At 35.5% G+C, this 25083-nt stretch overlaps 1 protein-coding gene across 10 annotated transcripts in view; it reads right to left on the minus strand.

Moving 5' to 3' along the window:
* clocka (clock circadian regulator a) overlaps positions 1-25083 on the minus strand; it is a 78329-nt gene that overhangs the window by 14943 nt on the left and 38303 nt on the right. For 7 of the 10 annotated variants that reach the window (XM_016294270.1, XM_016294274.1, XM_016294269.1 and 4 more), the window contains 16 exons: positions 24724-24958; positions 24455-24542; positions 12153-12212; positions 11476-11624; positions 9466-9557; positions 9262-9351; positions 8390-8510; positions 8097-8210; positions 6703-6821; positions 6297-6379; positions 2967-3073; positions 2690-2837; positions 2417-2492; positions 1073-1244; positions 884-984; positions 648-737 (listed from right to left, as the gene is read on the minus strand). In XM_016294270.1, coding sequence (XP_016149756.1) covers positions 648-737; positions 884-984; positions 1073-1244; positions 2417-2492; positions 2690-2837; positions 2967-3073; positions 6297-6379; positions 6703-6821; positions 8097-8210; positions 8390-8510; positions 9262-9351; positions 9466-9557; positions 11476-11624; positions 12153-12212; positions 24455-24474 — 1542 coding nt within the window. In that variant the 5' untranslated portion in view covers positions 24475-24542; positions 24724-24958. Of the gene's footprint in view, positions 1-647; positions 738-883; positions 985-1072; positions 1245-2416; positions 2493-2689; positions 2838-2966; positions 3074-6296; positions 6380-6702; positions 6822-8096; positions 8211-8389; positions 8511-9261; positions 9352-9465; positions 9558-11475; positions 11625-12152; positions 12213-24454; positions 24543-24719; positions 24959-25083 lie in introns of all 10 variants that reach the window. The other 3 variants (XM_016294273.1, XM_016294275.1, XM_016294271.1) reach the window with 3 other exon arrangements.

The following is a 25083-nucleotide window of genomic DNA, read 5'->3' on the forward strand; positions in this document are numbered from 1 at the left end:
ATCACTGGTAAACTGAAGCGCTCTTTTAACTTAACCAAACGCATTCTATATGAGATAAATCAGATATACATCAAATAAACACAATATTACAACGTACAATTGCACAAAAGGCTGCAAACGAACAGCGCGCATCTGAAGTGTCTCTGAAGGAAATAATGCATTATTTATCGGCTTTAAGATATCGGCCAAATTTTCTTATCAGGCCGATACCGATAACAGAAAAAATAAGCATTTATCGGCCGATACCGATATGGTGGCCGATATATCGTGCATCCCTAGATCTTAGAATTAAAAAGTAGGTAGTCAGTCTTTCTTCTTTTTGAGCAGAATTAATCTCATTCTTGCCTGAAAGGCTAAATTAAAGTTCTGTCAAGAAGGACATGTTAGACCAGGCTCGACCGGTCCTGCAGAGTTTTGCTCCAAACCCCTATACAAACTCACCTGCCTGTTGCTTTCCAGTAACCCTTAGAACCATGATTAGCTTGTTCAGGTGTTTGATTAAGGTTGGAGCTGAACTCTGCAGGACAGCGACTCTCTAGGACCGAACTTGCCTACCCCTGCATCTAGTGGCACCAGGCACTCAAAGACCGGGACACTAATTAGCAAGAGTGATAGAAGTGAATGCAGTAATAGGGATGTTGAATTACCTGCACACTGGGCTGAAGTGGTTGAGGCTGCTGAGCCTGAGACACAAGAGATGTTGCCATCGTCTGTCCTGTGTTCTGAGAACTCATCGACTGAAGAGGGATGACACACAGGGTCAATACTCATTTCATGTTAGAATTTTCTCTTCTTATCCTAAATTGTTTGTTTCCATGTTAAAATGGGTTTTGTGTGTGGACACTAGATTTCATATGATTCATTGATGATGGCATGTACCAACCTGACTGCTAATGGAGGACCTCCGCTGTGATGTCATCTCAATGGCTGACACTGATTGGCGGGGGGGTGTGCTACGGTCTGTCTGTAGCTTTGTCTGTGTGGCTACAGACACACAAACATACAGTATATGGGTCAGTCATAGCACGGTGTAAACATCTCAATATGCTATGGCTGCGTTTTTGAGAACCACCTTCTGTCTTTGGTATGTAATACATACACGTGGGGTCCGAGACAGCGGTGTGCGAGGAGGATTTGCGGGAGCTCCGTGAGGAGGCGGAGGGTGTGCGGCTGTGATCGAATCGCTCTAGGGCCTCCTTCAGGCTGGAGGTGTTCAACTGGGACTCCGAGCCGGAGTCCTGAGACTGAGCAGAGTGAAACAGAGAGGGATTAATGGTTTGTTCTGGGTTCAGTGCAAGTTAAGATTTATCACAACAGCATCCGTGGAAAATCATTGATTATTACCATAGAAAATAATTTGGGGAGGGGCTTTCTTTAAAAAAAAAAAAAAGGTTAATTGAAAGGTTTATTAATCTAACATAATTATATAAATTATAAATAAATATAATTTATCAAATTAATATATTGAATAAATGTTGAAAAATACATATGAGAAAATACATAAAATACATATATAATAAAATATAAATGTTTTTTTGAATGATAAATTTAAATTATAAAAGAATTTGAATTTGTGTAAACAGTGTGACCCATAAATATAACTAAATTAATTAATAATAGTAATAATATTATTGCACTATATTTATTTCGTTTTTTAAATAAAATAAAGTGTGATAGTACTATTATATTTTAAAATAAAAAGGGAATATTATATAAAAATACAATTATTTTACTGTATTATTTTTATTTATTTATTTTGTTTGCAGAACCCCGCAGCACATAGCCTAGATTTATGCTTTCAGTTTGAATGGAAATCTTATACAGTATCACAGTTGATCTGAAATGCTGATTGTGCATTAACAGCTGTCAATCATGTTAGTACACAAATGAGTGGTCTGAACTTACTTACAAAGTGCATTTTTAATTTTGGTTGTGCATACAGCACCTGCTGCACACCACTTATATGCACCCCTGGATATTTTACATATTTGCCCAAAATGTAATAAATTATTAATAACATAAAAGTATATAAATCAATTAAATATTGAAAATATTAAATATTTAAAAATAAATAAATAAATGTAATATCAAGATGAAAAAATAAATATACATTAGTTTAAATCAATTTACTTAATGATATTTTACATATTTGTCTGTTATATTTGTAGGATGATTGGGAATTCAGAATTGAATAAATGATATAATCTTAACAAAATAAATGTTTTAAATCTATAGGAATAAATATTACACGTATTACACATTTAAATAAATCATAAAAATAAGCTATTTAAAAATATTAGTAGTAGTATAATATTAAATCAAATGTATAAAGTTTTTTTTGTGTAAATAAAAGTATACTTGCCTGTTATAATAAAGGCTAAATGGGGATTCAGAACTGAATTCAGTAATGTCTCACCTTGTCTGCTGAGATATCAGGAGGTGATTCCTCAATGCCCAGTTCCCTGCGCTGTTCAGCCCTCACTTCAGCATAGCTGAGACAAAAAGAAAACATCATTTATATAAATAAATAAATAACCCTAAGAAATTCTCTATAAACAGAAGCACCACATCCTGCTTTCTGCTTTATTATTCTGTGCCTGCTAGGATTCAGTGTAAAACCACTGGCAGAAGATGGCAGCCGTTTCTTTCTTGTTAGTAGTTCAGATGTTTCATGTTCTGAAACTCTCACCTGACCACAGTGTGTGTGCAGACGATGAACTCCGGCCGTGAGTTCCACTGGTGGTAGGTGATATAGTAGTGAGTCTGAAGCCAGATCCACTGCTGACCTTTAGTCAGGAAGCGGTAATAGCACGACTTCCCCTTACCATACTGCATCACTGCAGAGAGAGAGATATCTTATTATTACAAAGTCAAAACTCAAAACAGTGCCACTCATTCATTTCAAACAGTTGTCCATTTTTAAAAGTGGGGAGACACGAGCGCACACAAACAGTAGATGAACTCACAGTGTTCATGGCACTTGGCCAGAGTCTCCAGGTCATCCACATGATAGTAGTCGTATCCTGAAGTACCCAGAACCTCGAAGGGTAGGTAGCCTATGATGGGGGGTGCCCTGCAAAATACAACAACGCAACTTCACGTCATCTGCATACGTGTATTCAGTGGGGTCATTCTAAAAAAATATGGTGACAAATATATCCACTGATTTGAGTCAATAAAAATAATTCAAATGGTCAAGAAAATATATAAAAGGCATATTTCTATAATCTAACCATTTGTTACGTAACATTTGCACATTTCAACAAAACTAAAAACTACTACAAAATTATTTGAATTTGTCAAGTGTCTGAAAAAACCTGTGTGCCCTTTATCCAGTATAATACTTCTATGGCAAATATTGTTATTTATTTTTTTATTTTATTTTTTCCAGGTTAAGCATTAGTGCAAAGTCTAACAAGTGTGCTAAAAGCAAAACAAAATACATTTAATTAATACCGTTCTTAATGAATACTATAGATCCTGTTATCAAATGTCACAAACATGATTAATTATTGTTTAAAAAAAGTATTTTCAAGGTCAAAGCTCAGACTTCAAAGAAGCTGTTCAAATGTGCACATGGTGATTTTCCCACCAAATTAATCAAGTTATTAATTTTCATTTAAATGCATTTTTGTTGCAAATGTTCGAGTTGTAAATGTTATAGTTTACTGATTTTGATTGATTTATTGATTTTAGACATTTCTTTTTTTTGTGATTAAATTGACACCCCATTTAAAAAAAAGCATAACCATTATCTTCTTTTAGGAAAAAAAAGTTTACTTAATGACTAGAAATAATGTTTTTATAGAAGAAAACTAAACTGAACCGAATTCAAAACTTCTGCAACATCACTGAAAAAATTATTCATTGAATTTACAAATAAATTTTTTTTAAGGTAAGTAGCTGCAATCAATTTATTTTAGCTACATTTAAATAAACAAATTTAGTTGACTAACTTTCAACATTTTTTTTAAATGTAGCTAAAATAAACCGTTTGCAACCACTTACCTTAAAAAAATTTTTTTATCATTTTTTCAGTGTTCTACATTTTTGAATTCAGACCATCTATTATTTTAAACAATTGACCTTTTTAAAATGACTCGATGCCATTTTTTTTTGCAAAGACTGAGGTCTTGGAGCAGATTTTCAGGCATTCCTTGAGTCATATGAAAATGTTTTGGGATAAAAACAGCATAAAAAGATCTGAAGCGCCACTAGCTTCTGCTAAACAACTGATAATGTGGAAAATCTTATTCAATCACTTTAATATCTAGCATCTGTGCCGATTAAACCGAATCAGAGATTTGAACTAAATATAGAGTAGCACATCATTTTTTCAGTGTTCTACATTTTTTAATTCAGACCATCTATTATTTTAAACAATTGACCTTTTTAAAATGACTCGATGCCATTTTTTTTTTTTTTTTGCAAAGACTGAGGTCTTGGAGCAGATTTTCAGGCATTCCTTGAGTCATATGAAAATGTTTTGGGATAAAAACAGCATAAAAAGATCTGAAGCGCCACTAGCTTCTGCTAAACAACTGATAATGTGGAAAATCTTATTCAATCACTTTAATATCTAGCATCTGTGCCGATTAAACCGAATCAGAGATTTGAACTAAATATAGAGTAGCACCAGCACCAGCAGCTATTCTTCCAAAACAATTCATCTAAATTCAGTAAAACCCTTTCCAAGCATAATGGCATTATGTTTTTATAGGGAAAATGAGGTTCATGTTATTCCAAATGTATAAGCCTTTGAGCCTGTGGGCTGAACGTGAGCTATTGATTACTCCCAGTCATGCTAGTGCTAACAAAGTGCAAGCCTGAACAACAAACATCTTCAAAACCTGAGAAGTCTCAAGGGGAGTGTATTGTGACTGTCACAGGCTCACACAGCTTGAAGTGCAGGACTTCTCGAAAACAAGGTAATGTAAAGAAGTGACATTAAGACAGTGGTTCTCAGTTATTTTTTAACTCCAAGGCTCCTAGACTCCAAGACTTCTAGTGCCCCATGACTTTTCAATTTGTTAGTGATTACTGGAATAGGATTTGTGGTAACACTTTAGTATAGGGACCAATTCTCACTAGTAAGTAGTTGCTTATTAGCATGCCTATTATTAACATATTGGCTGTTTATTAGTACTTATAAAGCACATATTCTGCATGACCATATTCTACATCTCTAATCCTTCCCAATACCTAAACTTAACAACTACCTTACTAACTATTAATAATCAGCAAATTAGGAGTTTATTGAGGCAAACATCGTAGTTAATGGTTTGTTAATAGAGGAAACGGGACCTTAAAATAAAGCGTGACCGGATTTGTTTTAAAAAACATTTTATACTTACAATTTGTACCCCATAAGATATTTGACAGCTTGGCATAAACTAAAAAAATGTTAAACGGTTAAACTGTACTGCTGAATGGACTGACAGGCATTTATGGTAAACTAAAACATATTTGAATGTTATTTCTGTTGAAACTTGTATGGCATGTGTTAACTAATATTAATCATATTTATTCATTATTTTTGTAATTACACAACTGTAATGAAAACGCTGCAATTTAGTTTAAAACACTTCAAATATATTCACTTGTAATGTAATATCAAGTAACACTATAGTTAAAATTATAAACAAGTACTTAAAATGTGCTTTAATAAACACATCAACATAAGTGTGCATGGCAAAAGATTATTAAATCATGATGCTTTGTAATATATTTTAAAGTAAAGCTTTTAATTTGACTATTATGAAGTACACATTTTGAAAGTGTACTTTATGTACACTTAAGTGGTCTTTAATTTCATTAATATTCTGCAAGTATTTTTTTTATCATTTTAAGAACCCAATTCAATGTTTATTTAAGCACAGTTTTCTTTTTTACAACGAATGATTTGTTCCTTGCTATCTATTTTTCCAACTTTATTATTTTCTACTTCTGCTGCTTGTTTTATTCTTCTGTTCCTTTTCTTTCTTTCTGTCTTTCTTTCCTCGTCTCTTAGTAGTAGTAGTAGTAGTACCACACTGACATAGTGATGTATCAGTACAGCCATGAAATCAGAGATCCTCTCCTTGAAATCCAATCGCAAGAGTTCACAGGTGACACATTCTATCCAGAGTAAAATCTCACCTGACCTCTAGTGATCCGATCACCTGAGACAGATAATATCCGGGCCTAAGTGAAACTAACTAGCAGAGGTACTCTTTAGTTTTCCTGAGAGGGAAGGTGATGTGTGTGCTTGACGATGAGCTCACAAAAACAGTCGTGAGAACAGATGAAGTTTGTACCTGTGGTCCAAGAAGAGGAATTTCCACTCTAAACTGTGTCTGGAGGTGAATTCCTCATTGGGCTCCTCCACAGTACACATTTCCTGTGGAACAGAGGTTATAAACAAGAGCGTTCTTTCTTATAAGCACATCTAGCAGACAAAAAACGAGAACAGAAACCAAGTGACCTACTTCTCACACTGAGTGTTATGCACGCTCTGTCATTTATCAGTGTGTTCAAAAACAAAGGCAATTCTTGCACAAACATGTACAGTGTCTATCAACACGCCCACACACATACATTCACCCCGTGTCAAGATGAATATGTACACAACAGATCTCACTGAGGTTGTCACTGTCTGTCAGGCAAATATTAGAAGTCACAGGACCAATGAGAAGGTGCCAAGTCGGCTTTGGCTCAACCTACCTTGATAAACTGAGGCTTGGCTAACTTCACAGTTGCTATGAAACACACTCGGTCTTCGAACATGGGCCTCAGCGATCGCTGGATCGCTCCCTCAAAGCAGTTACGTCTTGAGTTAGGCACTACAGAGGAAAAGACAAGCAAATCTTCATGAATGGAAGTGTTTTGAGAGAAAATAAGCAATAAGCTTATTTTCTTTAGCCTACCACTAGGGGGCAGCCCCTGCGAGGAAACGTCCAATACTAAATATTAATTCAGGTATAAGAAACTCTTTTGTATCGAAAACAGTACATTTCTGCAGTGTTGATTTTAAGACATAGCTTGTCTTTTGACAAAAATGTTGAATGCTGGAAAAAAATTTGACATTTAGTCTATCTTGTTCAATATCATGTTCATTCTTTCATTCATTTTTAGTCCATTTTACACTCAATGATATTAATAATAATAATAATAATAGAAAATTAAATATGATCATTGTTCTTTTTTATTATTATTTAGAGGAATTAATTTAAAGCCATACCTGTCACAAGTTAAATTACCATTCAAAATGTTTTTTTGTTTTTTTTAAGAATACTACCGTTTAAACTGGTCAAAAGTGACAGTAAACATGTTTATATTTATTCAAATTTTTTTTAATAATGTTAACAAAATGAACCCCCCCCCCCCAGTTTTTAACACTGATAATAATAATAAATGTATTAAGCATCTTGAGCATCAAATCAGCGAATTAGAAGGATCATAAATAATCTACAAAAATAGTATTAAAAATTGTTTTGCAAAAGGATGAAAATGTATCAAACTATGACAAACTGAACTTTTCCACCATTAAAAAATTATTAGTTAACTTTTCAAGCATACAAAGCATTTATTAACCTGAACTCCTGAAATAGAATGTAACGAGTATCCTAATATATTATCTATTTATTTAAAATGGTTTAATTATCATCACGGTGACTTTTTCATCTCATCTAATCCCTATTGTTGATAAATTCACTGACAGCATTAAACATTCCTGTATTTATTGTATATATTATTCTATATTATTTAAAGGTTTGAATACTCCCTCATCAACTACTGTATAATTAAGTCTATTTGTAGGTCGATTCCCCTGAAAAGTGTAAACACAGCGGCTCAGTACATATAACAATATATACAATTATATGTACTGATGCCTGTCAAATGGCCACAAACGGTCAACCTTCCATCTCAAAATCTGGGTCAGAAGCCTGTTTCTTTGGCACACTGGCTGTTCGCAACACTTCCTATTCAAATAATGATCCTTGCTCCATCTACTCTCATAAGAAGCACACGCAATCAAGCACTTGGCTGGGTAATTCAATAAATGGATCCATATGAAAGACTCGGCTGATGCTGCAGGCACTCGTTCTGACACTCACCTGTGTTGAGGGACTTAAAGTTTCCGATGAACTTGACATACTCATAAACGGGCGACTCTTTCGGGTCGATCGTGCCCCGGAGCATGTGGCAACAGAACTCTAACTGGTTCTTTGCTGCAGGGAAGCAAACAAAACAAAACAAAAACAAGAAAACAGCATTAATGAGCTCTTGTTTAGTGATCTGTGCTCAAAGAAATGAGACAATAACAAAGAGAGAGACAGACCAGAATAATTTTTGGGTCATGATGAGATGATAAAGGTGTAAAAACAGCATGTTTGTGAGGGATTCTTACTTTTTAGGTAGTCTGGCGTGAGGGTCTCTCCCTCCAGCATGTGTGTGGATAGAGCTTTATACACCTCTGAGTGCTCACCCAGTGGAAGGAAATTCAACAGATTCTGATCCACAAGATCAGACTGAAAACACAACAACAGACACAGTCAGTATCTCTCATACTTACACAGTAAAACTGTTCACATGCATAGCTAGTGGCTGCAGAGTTGTTGTGGTAACAAATGCATGGATGCAATATCAAACACTGTATTCATATCAGAATTGTGATACTGCTCATTTGAATATGGCTGTCGCTTAGTCAGCGGTCACTGAAGCCCAATCCACTCTTTTTCAATCCACTCAATTGCTGTCAGTGTGGTTAGGTTAAGAGGTTAGGAGTACACAAATAGTAGTTTAGAAATGTTATCAAATTAATTATTAGATTCAATATTTGCTTTAATACTTTGTCGCTGATTAATTTAGAGACCTAACATTTCACATTAAGTTATTTTGAGCTATTTTTCTAAAAAGTAACAACCATTCAAAAGTTTTGGGTTAGTATGATTTTTTTTAGATATACATTTTTTATTCATCAACAATGCATTAAATTAGTCAAACGTGACAGTAAAGCATTCATAATGTTCCAAAATATGTCAAAAGTTCTTTGGAATTTCCTTTTTCAGCATTGATGATAATAAAAAATGTTTCACGAGCGCCAAATCAGCATATTAGAATGATTTGGAGTAATAGCTGCTAAAAATTCAGCTTTGCCATCTCAGGAATAAACACATTTTAAAATATATATAGAACAGAAACTGTTATTTTAAATTGTAATAATATTTGACTAATTTTACTGTAATTTTGTTTAAATAAATGCAATGTGTTCATACTCACAGGTAGATGTTCTAATAAAGACGTGACACTTTCTGAGACGTAGATTATGTTTCCATCTGTCATGATGGCCAAAAAGAAGCCATCTAGAGCCTAAAAAATAAAGCAAATGAAGAATATCAATAATTCTGCAGTTTTAGTGTTTACTGAATGAATACACATAAGTAGGGGGATTAGGCAAATGTGTATGTATGAGTAAGTCCTCACCTCCAGCATCAGCTGTGTGAACTCCTCATTGCTAAGGAAAGGCGGCTTCCAGTCCTGACGGATTTCACTTGACTCGGACTGTGCAGCAATTTCTGATGGAAAGACAACACAAACAAGACTGAGGTTTCAAATACTGGACAAAGAACTAAAACATACAAGCTTTATTTCATCAGGTTAATATACTAAATACTTATTTATTTATAAATCTTTACTTTATATATAATAGAACATAATTATGTACCTTGTAATATCGGCTCGGTACGCTTTCAACTCGTTTTTTAGTCTCGAGCAAGACTGTACGACATTCACATTACATGATTTGACTGATTTTTATGTAGAAAGGGCGACAGCACACCGCATTAAAATAAATGATCATTCATGTTTTCATAACCGCTGGCCAAATTCAAAAGCGAAACTAAAATTAAATCATCTTTGAGAGCAAGAGGGCCCCTGGTGTTTCGGGGGCCCTACGCAGCTTGCGTATTTTGCGTATAGGGAGGATCGGCTCTGAATATAATATTATCACTTTTACCTTTTTAATATATTTTATTAATTTTATAATATTTTTATTTGCTATTACATTCCGTTTTCTAAAAGTTTTTAGCACTGCACCAAACTGTTCAATCTGTCAAGCACAAACACCACATTTAGAAATTACATCATCCATAAAAATGATGCCAAATGGAATCTGTCCAAATTTGTTTACTTTTTTTTTTGCTGTTGTTTGTACAATCTTTTGTGAAGACTGTTGTACTAATAATTGAATGAGCTACCACTTTTTGTCTACTATTGTCTTGTTGATTTCAGAAATACATACTCCTATATGTTAAGTGAAAAAAGCATACTGTGGTGGAGGTTTCACATGCCATTTTATATGTCATCAGACGGCTCCTTCCTGTCTAAGTGGGCGGCTCTTGGCTAGAATTCATCAATAGTAAACAGTATGGCTTGTGAAATCAACTTAAAGGGATCGTTCACCCAAAAATGAAAATTTGATGTTTATCTGCTTACCCCCAGGGCATCAAAGATGTAGGTGACTTTGAGAGTAAAAAAAAAACATACACAAACAAAACCAAATTAAACCCTGCGGCTCATGATGATACATTGATGTGTACAGACACGAAACGATCGGTCTGTGCAAGAAACTGAACAGTATTTATATAGTTTTTTACCTTTGATTTACTGCAATGTCCAAACTGTTCGCGTCTTCTTCTTCAGCCGGCGCGTGTCGCTTCTTCTGCTTCTTCTTGCTTTACGGCAGATCGCAGACTTGTAAGTGCATTATCGCCACATATCTCTCAAATGAACCATTGACACTCTATCTACAATCTCAATTAGGAGTGTCAATGGTCCATTTGAGAGATAGGTGTCTGCGATCTGCCGTCTGCCATAAAACAAGAAGAAGATGCGACACGCACCAGCTGAAGAAGAAGGGAACGTGCTCAGGACAGTTAGGACATTGCAGTAAATCAGAGGTAAAAACTATATAAATACTGTTCAGTTTCTTGCACAGACCGATCGTTTCATGTCTTTACACATCAATGTAACGTCACGAGCTGCAGGGTTTAATTTGGTTTTGTTTTGTGTATGTTTTTTTTTACTCAAAGCCGTAATTCCTATTCACTTCCATTATATGACTGACAGACTGCAACGGTTTGAGTTAAAAATCTTCATTTGTGTTCTACTGAAGAAACAAAGTCACCTACATCTTGGATGCCCAGGGGGTAAGCAGATAAACATCACATTTTCATTTTTGGGTGAACGATTCCTTTAAGTCACAGAAACCATAATTGATTGTAAAATATGAAAATAAAATGAAATAATTTTCTCTGTAATCGTTTCATTTTCTGTAGTATTTAAATGCATACTATTGCACCAATTTAGTTAACTACATCTTTGCTTTTTTCCTCAATATTTTCCTTTTAGGCAATGAAAATATTGAAATTACTTTCATTTTCGTAAAAAATTTACAAATTTGGTTACGATTATTTGGTATGGCACTGCAGTAACCTTTGTGCTTGCGCAGGAAGTCGATGCTCTTCTGTAGGATGGTAGACTTGTCCATCTTGCGGGTGTTGCCCGGCAGCATGGTGCCCAGTTCCTTGATGAGCACATTGAACTGGTCTCGCCTCTTCTTCTCCGACTTGTTCCTAGAAACTCTGTAGGTGGAAAAACAAGAGGTGGAAAATTCCAGTGGAAATCAATTGCTGACTTCCAGATAATAGAGTAATAACATAATTTAATCGCTATTTCAGAAGTTTTCGAAGTCACAGTTAAGCACTAAAATACACATCTTTTAATTATCTTAAATTCTACAATTTACTCCTCAAAATGATAATGGGATGCTATCTAATCTGAGAAAAATCTGGCAGTGCTGAGAGAAACCATTTCACGGTTCTGTGACTGTATACAGAAAATGAGGGTGAATCTGTGCACTCAGGTTTAAACAGTCATAACTAGGTCACACTTACGTTTCTATTCCTGGTGCAAAACCACTTTAGATCTACTACCATGAAAAAGGACTTGTCTATACAATCCTCTGGTGTAATAAATCATGTTTAAACCCCTCTTGCATGAGATAAAAGAATAAAGGGTTGGCTCATAACAGGAGTTCGACTCAAGGTAAAAGAAAGGAAATTCCCGTTTAGGAATCATAATAATAATCAATGTTTTGCTTGTCTAATTACCTTTTTGCTTTGTCCTTATCATCTTCTTCCATCAACCCATCAAAGATGCTGCTGTCATCCCTGAAAAGAGAGCCATAGTAAAAGAGGTTACGCCAGCTTGACCAATGCGAACTCTGCTCAGCTGTGTGAGTTGCCAATTAAAAGACAGTTTCACTCCTCATCTGTTCCAGTGTTTGTAATCACAACAGCATTCATTATGTTAACATTTTAATATTTGAGGCTGAACCATTTATTCAATGGGATTGTCTCTCGAAAATTAGCAAGGCACCAAGGCTTTCAAGCTTCAAAAAGGACACAATAAGTCTAAAGTCATATACAGGTGTATCTCAATAAATTAGAATGTCGTGGAAAAGTTCATTTATTTCAGTAATTCAACTCAAATTGTGATACTTGTGTATTAAATAAATTCAATGCACACCGACTGAAGTAGTTTAAGTCTTTGGTTCATTTAATTGTGATGATTGTTAAGCCACTCCTGAAACACAGACAACGTCAGAGCCAAATTCCTTACCTGGGCTAAGGAGAAGAAGAACTGGACTGTTGCCCAGTGGTCCAAAGTCCTCTTTTCAGATGAGAGCAAGTTTTGTATTTCATTTGGAAACCAAGGTCCTAGAGTCTGGAGGAAGGGTGGAGAAGCTCATAGCCCAAGTTGCTTGAAGTCCAGTGTTAAGTTTCCACAGTCTGTGATGATTTGGGGTGCAATGTCATCTGCTGGTGTTGGTCCATTGTGTTTTTTGAAAACCAATGTCACTGCACCCGTTTACCAAGAAATTTTCTTCATGCACTTCATGCTTCCTTCTGCTGACCAGCTTTTTGAAGATGCTGATTTCATTTTCCAGCAGGATTTGGCACCTGCCCACACTGCCAAAAGCACCAAACGTTGGTTAAATGATGGTGTTGGTGTGCTTGACTGGCCAGCAAACTCACCAGACCTGAACCGCATAGAGAATCTATGGGGTATTGTCAAGAGGAAAATGAGAAACAAGAGACCAAAAAATGCAGATGAGCTGAAGGCCACTGTCAAAGAAACCTGGGCTTCCATACCACCTCAGCAGTGCCACAGGCTGATTGTCTCCATGCCACGCCGCACTGATGCAGTAATTCATGCAAAAGGAGCCCCTACCAAGTATTGAGTACATGTACAGTAAATTAACATACTTTCCAGAAGGCCAACAATTCACTAAAAATGTTTTTTTATTGGTCTTATGAAGTATTCTAATTTGTTGAGATAGTGAATTGGTGGGTTTTTGTTAAATGTGAGCCAAAATCATCACAATTAAAAGAACCAAAGACTTAAACTACTTCAGTCTGTGTGCATTGAATTTATTTAATACACGAGTTTCACAATTTGAGTTGAATTACTGAAATAAATTAACTTTTCCACGACATTCTAATTTATTGAGATGCACCTGTATATGATAGTTTTGTGAGTTTAAATCATTATTTGCTAATAGTGAATCTTCAAGGCAGTGTTATTTTAGTATCATTTAGATAGTTTTATTAATATAAAAAAAAACAAATCTGTTTTCAATTTAATAATTTTAACATTAAACAATTTTGTTGTGTGTTGTCATTTTGTATTAGTTTATTCATTTTTATTTCAGTATTACTTTTATACTTACTTTAGTGTATCAATTTAAACAAAAAAAATGGCATGCTGTCTGGCAAATAGCTGAAATAAAATAAATGTAAATAAATTTATTTTTATTTCAAGTAACTTTTATTGCTTTTTATTGTTTTAAGTAACTTTTATTGTGATTTTAGTTTTTCATTTAATGTTAAAAAATTACTCATGTTATTCCAAACACATAAGACTAAAATTCTGAACTGAAGCTTCAAGAAGCTTCATAAAGACATAGTAAAACTAATCCACATGAATCAAACACTTTAATCCAAGTCTTCTGAAGAGACACAATGACTTTATATGATGATTATATGATTCTATGACTTTATATATGACCAGATTTAATTTAGACTTTCATTCACATATACACCTTTAGAAGCTGTTGGAATGAACTTTCAGTGGAGAGACAAAAATCTCTTAGGTTTCATTGTGTATCGAAGATAAACAAAGTCTTATGTGTGTGGAATGACATGAGGGTGAGTAACTGATAACAGAATTTACTCTTTATCTCTTTAACTGCTGAAACTGAATCATTGAGTCAGAACTAAAGAACCGGTTTTGTGAACTGCATCGACAGATTCACTGAAAAGATCCAACTCAAAAGAACAATTCATTCCTGAATCAAATATTGTTGACACATGAACTTTTCTGAACCTTTCTGTTCCCATTCATTGTAATTGCATGGAAAAGAGTAACTCAAACAATCTCCAACATTTTGTGTTTCACAGAAAAAATACAATCACACAGGTTTGGAACCACATGAGGGTGAGTAAATGAGCAAGTTAATGAGGAAAATGTGCAAGCCTTTTCTTTTGACACCCCACAATACTTAATCATAATCAGATCATGCAATAAATCATTGATTAAGCCGGCAGTTGGTCAGCGGCGGAGGTGGATATAAAGGCCTGTAAGGGCGCTGTGTGTGTCAGTATACAGTGCCGTGAAAAGGTTTTTGCCCCCTTCCTGTTTTGTTTATTTTTTGCATATTTGTAACACGTAAAAGATTCAGATAACCAAACCAATTTTAATATTACGCAAAGATAATGCAAGTAAATACAAAATGCAGTTTTTAAATGATAATTTCATTTATTAAGGGAAAAAAGCTGTCCAAACCTACCTGGCCCTACGTGAAAAATTAATTGCCCCTCCTCTTAAATCATGAAAGAACTGTGATTAACAACATCATTTTAGAAAACTGAGTTACATTTTACATTGTTACATTGATTACAGCCAGACCTGTTGAATCAAGAAATCACTTAAATAGAACCTGTCTGACAAAGTAAAGCATGCTGAAAGGCTTGTCTCACATTTGCCAAAAAATATCTTGTTTATCCCTAAGACTTTTGGGCAAATATTCTGTGGACTGATGAGACAAAAGTTGAACTTTTTGGAAGGTGTGTGTCCCGTTACATCTGGCGTAAACCAACACAGCATTTCATAAAAAGAACATCATACCAAGAGTCAAACATGGTGGTGGTAGTGTGGTGGTCTGGGGCTGCTTTTGCAGCTTCAGGACCTGGGTGACTTGCCATAACTGATGGAACCATGAATTATGCTCTCTATCAGAAAATCATGAAGGAGAATGTCTGGCCGTCAGTTTGTGACCTCAAGCTCAAGCGCACTTGGTTTATGCAGCAGGACAATGATCCAAAACACACCAGTAAGTCCACCTTTGAATGGCTCAAGAAAAACAAAATTAAGGTTTTGGAGTGGCCAAGTCAAAGTCCAGACTTAAATCCGATTGAGATGCTGTGGCATGACCTTAAACAGTCCATTCAAGCTCAAAAACCCTCCAATGTGGCTGAATGAAAACAATTCTGCAAAGAAGAGTGGGCCAAAATTCCTGTGAAAGACTCATTGCCATTTATCGCAAACGCTTGATTGCAGTTGTTGCTGCAAAGGGTGGCACAACCAGTTATTAGATTTAGGGGGCAATTACTTTTTCACGTAGTGCCAGGCAGGTTTGGACAGCTTTTTCCCTTAATAAATGAAATCATAATTTCAAAACTGCAGTTTGTATTTACTCAGGTTATCTTTGTGTAATATTAAAATTAGTTTGATGATCTGAATCTTTTAAGTGTGACAAATATGCAAACAATTAAAAAAAACAGGAAGGGGGCAAAACCTTTTTAACACCACTGTATATTTAGATACCCAGTATTCTCTGACTGACCGCTTTGAGAGCACAAGACAGAAAACGAGACCAGCTGGTCATGGCAAGGGAACTGAAATCAGTTTGTAACGGTCGTGATTGGGCTTTGATTTCATGACTGATGTCACAGCAGCTTCTCAGCTCCAAAGCAGTATGGGTTTGAAATGACAAGGGGTTGAGCAAATGGCAGCTTTCATTTCTGGATGAGCTCTTTAAGGTCATCTCAACACGACACAATATTTTTAGTATTTTTTAGCCTAGAGATAATTGGTCTTTTGCACAGGGTGTACAAAATGTGCGTCTGTCTCTGGAAGCGCAGAGATCACAATGACCTTTCATTTGGTGCGTGTAAGTACAGTGATGCACGCACACGATCGAATGAGTGTTTTTATGTGTGCAAGACGAGATGCAAGTCAACCGTATGAATGTGTATTTGCAAAGTTGCAAGATTAAAGAGTGCAAACAACAGACTGGGTAAATAAAACAGTGTGCATTTTGCTCTGCCACTGGGTGTCCATTACCACAATTTTACATAAACAATTCAGAGTTTTCCTCAGTCCATTTGCATCAAGGGTTGTGGGTGTGTGACTACGTGTTTGCATAAGGAAGCACCCGCTGCTCTAATAATGCCATATTATATGGTCAGTTTTATTGCTGTATGTGAAAACTGCATTTTCAATTAAAATATGAAGTGACACAGGAAATAGAAAAAGAAAATAAAGGGAAAAATTAAGAAAACAATGTCTAACATCTATTGCTGAGTACAAAAATTACATTGACGTCAACTGATTTGGCTGCCAAACAAAAAGATATTTATATCTGCGCTGTGAAATTCAAAGCCATCTGCTCGAAATGGTGGGCGCGTACAATACGAGGAGGTAAGATTGGCTAACATAATTTAATTAGGACAATTAAGAGAAAAGGAGTCAGAAATTGCCATTATATTTCCTCAATTTCAGTTTGTCCTTGAAAAAAAAAGTTGTAAGCCAATAGGCCTTAGTTTACACTAGTTTGGGGTTGGTAATGACCTAATTCTTTAATCTTACTTGTGCTCATCAAGTCTTTATTTGCTCAAAAATAAAGCAAAAACAAAAATATTTTTAAAAAATCAGTACAGTTGAAAATAACCGATTTCTATTTGATCACATTTTAAAATGTAATTTATTCTTGTGATGGCCAAGCTGAATTTTCAGCATCATTATTCCAGTCTTCAGTGTCACATGATCCTTCAGAAATCATACTAATATGCTGATTTGCTGCTCAAGAAACATTTATTATTATCAATTTTGAAAAGTTGAAAAGCTGTGCTGGGATAAAAAAGAAAACAGTTATTTTAAATTGTTATAATATTTGTGCTTTTACTGTATTCTTGTATTCTACTATTTTTGATCAATTTAATGCAGACTCTGAGCATAAAAGACTTTCAAAGTCATTTCAAAAACATTTTAAAAATCGTACTGAACAGTTTGAATGATGGCATACTCACTCTCATGTGGATCCAAACATATATATCTTTCTTTCTTCTGTGGAAAACAGAACTTTTATTTATTTTTTTTAATGTTCCCATATTTTTTGTCCGTAAAATGAAAGTCCACTGTTGACTTTTGGACCCCATAGACTTTTATTGTATGGACAAAATGGGTTGAAGCATTCATAAATTACCTTAGTCATGACATTTATTCATGTAAGTAATGTATACATAACTCAATAAAGCTTAAGTGTCCTAGTTTATCTGGTTTAGTTTATCTTTATAATTTTATTTGAGAGTTTTTAAAGCAGCCCAGAACTGTTCAACACACATCTGACCTAGATCAGTGAAAATCAGAGATGTGGACTTGAGACTCCTGACTTGAACTCAAGTCACATTGTTGATATCCTAATGCTTGGCAAACATTATATTTAAGACCAACATTTGCCAGTTAGTTTTGAAGTTGGAGACTGAGCTTCCCCCAAGTTGCTGTCAGACGGTGTTTGGAAAGTGTCAAATATGTGTATGGGGGAAAAATATCAGATATGACACTTCAAAACATCATTAAAGGGGTCATATGATGCTATTTTAAAGATCATTATTTTATAACCCTATTTTTTTAACCCCACAAAGAAATAGCCTTTGTGCACACTGCACAGCCAGCCTTGTACTCTTCTAGGTTCATAAAATGTGTTGCACAAATTCGAACATCTGGGCTGTGCTGTTCTGTTGTAAATAAATCTTAACCAATGATTCCTAATTGCATCTACTTCCGGAAGGCCAAATAAAAGTGCTTTTGCTTTCGCACTGTATCACACAGCGTCTCCCTGATATGGCTGCATCAACACTACTGCTGTTCCTGAAACCACCCCTTCTTTCTTTGCGTGCACATTTGGGCGGCATTATGCTAATATTTCCACATAGTGATGTAGATATGTGGGGGCGTGTTAGAACGAGCCGTTTTAGGTATGCGTGGTTGACTCTTAACTTTTATAAAGAATATCTCTTTGGATTTGAGACTTTAGTCTTTGCAACTTTACAGATCTTCTTTATGCGCCAAGAGCTTGTAACACTCCAAAGAGAAAGGAAAACTTGAAATCGCATCATATGACCCCTTTAAGAAAGATCAATGTAAATGTCTGAAGAATTTTGGTTGTAAAAACAAGAAAAGATGTGTGATAAGTTCATAATGCTGGAATATACAGCAATGAGTCCAATGGATGTTTACTGAGACTAAGTTTTGAGTTACATTTAATCTCATGTGTTGCTCTACTGATATTGTATTATGTGCACATACTTATATTTTAGCATATTTTAATACTTAAACCTGACATGAAACATGAGAATTTTCCATCATAACTAAGAATTAATGAGTTAAAACCAGAGAACCTTGACTAGCAAACTGTGACGTGTCCCAAATTCAGGCAGAAATGTAGTCATAAAGGTTAACACAGCTTTGTAGACATTTACAAAGGCAATCATGATGGTAGGTGTCACTGCATGGTGAGGTCTAAACTTATCTGCTAGCACTAAAAGGGTTTTAGTAGTTGCACTTTGGCTTAACTGTACAGCAGGTAAGACCAGTCTCATCACGTCAGGAGGCGAGGATGAGAGTGCACTGCTTTCCACTTTATAAAAAAGTGATTACAAACTTGGTTTGAACTTCAACTAAAAATGCAATTATGAAAATTAAAGATTTACTAAAGAAAGTATTAGAGTTTAAATGAGGTAAGTTTTGTATCCTTCTCAGTTCTGAGATGAAAAACTTTAATCTAAAGTATCTTTAATTATGAATTTTTAAAAAGCAACATCCAATAATTCTGCTTTTCTGATAGCAGGAAACCATATAATTAAAAACATTTGAAAACAAAAAATGTACCAGTGTTACAAAATAAAAAGCAAGCACTGCACATTTATTGTGTCTCTGCCGTCAAAATAATAATTAATAATGTGTATAATAAATCTGTAGTTTCTACAGTAAGTTAATAAGTAATTATTTCCTGCAGCAGCTTAAACTTTACATTGTTATTTATAGTTCTATTGTAATTACATTAACATTTAATGTAGACTAGACACTAGTTTAAAATGCAAACACCCAGTATCAGAATCAGAATCAGAATCAGAAACAGAATGAGTTTTATTGCCAGGTATGTTTACACATACGAGGAATTTGTTTTCATGACAGAAGCTCCACAGAATGACAGACACGAGCGTGCCGACTCGCTTCCCCCGTCTGCGCGTCCTGAAGCGTTTGATCAGCGCAGCAGCTCCCCCGACAACAATGTCCAGCAAAACATCCGAATAGTCGAAAACCGGTGAAATATCGGGTGGTGTGTACTTCCGAATGTTCAGCAATTCGTCTCTGGTGAAACTGATTGCAGGGATATAACTAAAGACAGGACAAACTAACAAAAACATAAAAACAACTGCAGAGCACGCCACGGAGGCAGCCATCAGCGTCGGCGCCATTGTGCATCATGCTAAACATAAAATATTCAAAACGTATTATTATTATGTACTTTTTTTCCCACAGAAGTGACATTAAAGAATGACAAATACACAAAAATATTTCAGAAAAAAAAACAGGAAAAGAAAAAGTACCTCTAACCCCATGTCAGAGGTGTGGAGCTTCATTTTCACTTGCTGGCTTTTTTTTTCTCCTCAAATCAATCAACACAAACTGTGCTTTGTAGAAACACACAGAAGTTTGATAAAGGTGTTTTTGTAGCTTTGTAGAAACACACAGAAGTTATTCTGACAACATAACTAACACTCTGAATTATAAACTACTGTATAAAACAGTTTGTCTACTGTTGTTTGTCTACTGTATAAAACAGTTTGTCTACTACAATGGACATCATATAAGTTCAAATTAAATTAGGGATGCATCGATCAGTGACTCAGTGTTGCTTCAAGCGCACCATTCTGCGCACGGGATGCGCATAAGCGCCATGTTTGTGCTGCTCTGTATTGGAGCTTTTCATATTATAATACTTTTGCGCAATGAAAGCTTATTTATAGTGTTTCTTGTTCTGTCCTATGATAGGACAGAACAAGAAAGGCTATTAATAATCTAATGTATAGCACAGTAATGGAGGCAGCAACATATGATAGATCGGACTCCTATCTATCATATGTTGCTGCCTTCATTACTGTGCTATACATTTAAAAGAAATGTCTTTTAATTTTATAGTGTATATTTATATATAAATACATTTATTTGTTTTCATTAATGTATTTTACAACAATACAAAGAGCAATGTGCAACATTTGACCAGATTTAGTCTTACACTCACTTTTATTTGTTCCCCACTAAATATGTTATTTCACTAAATGTTTAGATTTTATAAAATTGTGCACTCATAATTTTTCTAGAATACCTTTTGCTGCTAAATTATCCACTAACCTAGTTTATAATAGTATTTTTGTCATAGATCATGATTATTTATTCCATGGTCTGTCTGAATACTGGATTCTGATTGGCTGGCAGGCATGCAGTAAAACCGTTTAATGCACAGGTAGTTCCAAGTCAGTTTAATCACCGTTCTATATTAATGCGCTGCTTTAATTGATGCTCATAAACCCACACACATCACTTGCACACAAACACACACACACACACACACACACACACAGGGAGCGCGAGAGAGAGAGAGGTTGGAGATTGCACTGCGCACACGCATAAACTTGTTGTCAATGCTTCCCAGCGGTTTTCATTAATAAAATAGCCTAGATACTAGATCGCTACATTATATTCCTCAGCAACGAGGTGTAAAATTTATGTTTTTGAAGTAATTCATTGTAGAGAGAGACGTGCAGACAGTAGCATGCAGGTAACAACTGTCATCTCTCTCTTTCTCTCTCGATCGATAATTAATTGAAATAAATGCTATAATTCATTCAAATAAATGTGATCTTATTTCATCTCTGTGTCTGATTTGAAGCGGGCAGAATGCTAGAGGTAACTTGCTGTAACTGACGAAAATAACTGTCATTTTTACCCATTCGGTCAATTACTCATTCGGCAATACTAGTTTTAACTTGTCTATAACTTGGCAAATGACCATGGAATAAGTGGGATAATCAACGGCTTGCCATGCATTAAAGGATTTTAAATGCACTTCGTAGAGGCAACCACCCTCCGCTTGATTATTAAAACCGTTGATTATCCCTTACATATTTTTTCATTTGTTATTTTTCATTTAAATGAAGTATTCTATATTTAGTAGAATGTGTTTTACACACAAAAGAGTGATGATCAGGTCAACACACAGAAGTATAGAAATTCTACACTGATTTAAAAAAACTGTGCTGGTATCGGATCGGAATCGGCCGATACTCAGAATTTTCTGGATCGGATCGGATCTGAAAAAATGGTATCGTTGCATCCCTAAATTAAATAAGTTAGAAATTGCCCTGCATTCGATCTAGCTATGTTTGACCATGTCCTGAAGGGCACTTAGAGCTCATGCTGTCTGAGAGATGAGGGGAAGTGCAGCTCCCAAAAATATACAGATTCTCTGAATATGGTAAGAGAATACAGATTGTAAAAGCAGGGCCGCATTAAGACCTCACTGGGCCAAGGGCTATGACTTATTGCCGGGCCCCCCATCACAATAATGATATATATAGCTTAAAATAGGATTTTTATGCAATAATTTTTTTTGATGCATTGCAATTTCACAATTCTTGTTACCAATTCCAATATCACAAAATAAAAAATACTAGCCTAAGTAAAAACAAACTTACTGAAGACAAGTAATCAGTCATGCATTACAATAGAACAAAGAAATTGACCTGCAAACACTTAAAGCACGGAATAAGAAATATTATATTGTATAAAATAAATAGACTACAAATAGACTGAATAGTCTTCACTGCATAAATTCAATATACATTATTTTACAAAAGCGATTCGGTCAAGGACAGCGAGTGATTTTCTTTCTAATGTTTAATTTACACTATTGACACAAATAGCAACAGCAGCTATATTAGGCTGCTTAGGAGGAATAGTTCATCCAAAAATTAAAGTTATGTTGTTGTTGTTCTAAACCTGAATGAGTTTCCTTCTGCAGTTGAATGCAAATGTATATATTTGGAACAATAGCCTACTGGTAAACAAACAGTTTCTGTGCCCCCACAGAATTCTCTATGGGGTTCAGGTCTGGTGAGTTTGCTGGCCAGTCAAGCACACCAACACCATGGTCATTTAACCAACTTTTGGTGCTTTTGGCAGTGTGGGCAGGTGCCAAATCCTGCTGGAAAACGAAAAATAACTCTAAATTTAGGCTGGCGCTGTACGAAGAAAAACTATCAGAAACTGTCTTAATGCGCGCGTTTGACAAAATGAATTCTGCCCCACTGCTTAATGTCCATGAACAGTTAAATTAGTTTTTAAACCAAAATGCTTAAAATACGTTTAAATGAAAAGCTTACATCATGACGCGCAAAATGAATTTCTCAACCCATAAGCGAATATGTGTAAATGCAGACATTAGGCGCAGCGATCACCTGATAGATAGGCTACGTGCAGTTTGTTAAAAAGTAAAACATATAGGCTAATAAATGCATTTGATTGGTAAACCAAATTCAAATGTGACATTTTAATCTCTAATGGTAATGCATGGAATAAATAATGGCGCAAAAAAATTGAGGCGTGGTGGTGCTTTGGGGATCGGCACTACCGATGTCTGTCAATCTACTCCTCAGCCAATCACAGGCCCCCTCCTTGCTCGGGCCCCGGGGCTTCAGCCCCGGCTAGCCCAATGGTTAATGCGGCCCTGTGTGCAAGCACCATATGGTCCCTGTTTTCGACCGTAGGTGCCATCTCCAGTTGCTTCACCTTAAAACCTTTGAGAGAGGAAAATGGAGCTGCGGCTCTATTCAGTGTGGCGGTAATCCATAGATTAGCCTGGAAAATTCCACACCGCTGCCACACAATGGTTCATCTCACTGTCACTCAACAGGCCCGACCAGTTATAGAAGGAAGCCGGGCGCAGTGAGGCTGGCCAGAGTGGGCATGTTTAATGTCATTCCATTCACTGTAGTCACTATAGCAACTGGCCATGGGTGTGTTACATCTGCATGTTAGAGGGAACGAAAGCTGTTTAGGCATAAAGATATTAAGATTGTTTAATATGAGCCATCCATCTCAGCTGCAAAGCTTTCTGTGCATCTGCTGTAACTGTAACCATGGCTATGTATGGTGTCATGAGGGTGCAGGACTGGGACTGCCTTGGTTTCAAATGAACTCGAATATCATTCAACAAAAAAAACTCTCTGAAAATAATAATGTGGAGAAGGGGTGACCACGGTATAAGTAATTTTATTTCACGATAAGGATATATATATATCATGATGCAGTTATTCTTTCTATAAATAAGGTCTTTATATCAATAGTTTATATCATAATTTTTGATACCATAGAAATTTCATAATTCTTGTCACCAGTGTCAATCACAGAAAACTAATATTAGCCTAAATAAAAAAAAATTAAAAACCAAGCTCACTGAAAACAAGTAAACAGTCAGCGATTAAGAATAAGAAACTAATTACAAGCAATAGGACAAAAAAACTACAGTAGAACAAAGAAATGCTACATACATTTTATAAAGTTTATATGTAAAAATAGAAATGGATATTTCTTATTAAAATTACAAAATTGATTTAGTCAAGAGCGGTGAGAGATTTTCTTTCTTTTGTTGTTTGATTAACATGAATGACAGACAGCTGTAATATTAGGCTTTTGTCACTTTAAGAGCTGCCCGGATCCAATATATTGTTACACATTTCTTTCTCAGCTTTCACTGAAGACCTAAATAACTGTGTTTATGAGAATACTTACAAAGACGGCCATTTTGACACATACAAGTGTGCGTATTTAACTGTTCAAGGCCTATAAAGCATGTCTGCCGATATATCGCCCATCCCAAATGTCGAGTTTTTTTATTAGTCATTTTATTGTTGTACTGCGCTTTTCTAATATGTGTTGGAGGTTGTGGCTATTGTTAACAGAATAATTTCTTCACAGGATGGTTTGGGGTCAACCGAGGACTCACCGGTCTATGCTAGAGGTCATTTTTGTAGTGTGTTCAGGGTCGCAGTTGTAGAGAGAGGATCTTTAAGCGTGAGGTAGACATTTGTAACCTGGGTAAAAAAAAAAAAAATTATTTAATGCAATTTAAATTAGGCACACTCTAAATTAATAAATAAATAAATGTGGGTTTTAGTGTATAAAAGTGTCTTCTAAATTATTAAATTAAAATGAAGCAATGACACAAGAGGAATAAATGCAACAATTCAATAATTCATTCAAAAGCAAACTTACCTTCAGGCCTGCTTGCTCTAAGGAAGGAAGAGAGAAGCTTGCCACAGGATGTAGGATGAGGACAATCGGTGGGCAAGACAGAAGGTGCGTGTGAATATGAATGTTTTTGTGTGCAGGGTCAATCAGAGGACTCTTGAGGTCAAGGTAGAAAAGCCTGCTGTGGGTCTCTGTGGGGTGTATGTGCTTTCAATCGTGTGTGAGACTGGAGGCACCACATGTTAGCACCAGCCACCTCCTAAGAAAAAACAACAACAACAAAAAACGGAAAACCTTGCATCATAATTACACATTTTTTAAGTAATAAAAGTCATATGTTTAATATATACTCAAATCATTTTAACTTAATGCCTGACCTATAAA

The sequence above is a fragment of the Sinocyclocheilus grahami genome, unplaced genomic scaffold, assembly GCF_001515645.1.
Source record: "Sinocyclocheilus grahami isolate Dianchi unplaced genomic scaffold, SAMN03320097.WGS_v1.1 scaffold314.1, whole genome shotgun sequence".
NCBI lineage: Eukaryota > Metazoa > Chordata > Actinopteri > Cypriniformes > Cyprinidae > Sinocyclocheilus > Sinocyclocheilus grahami.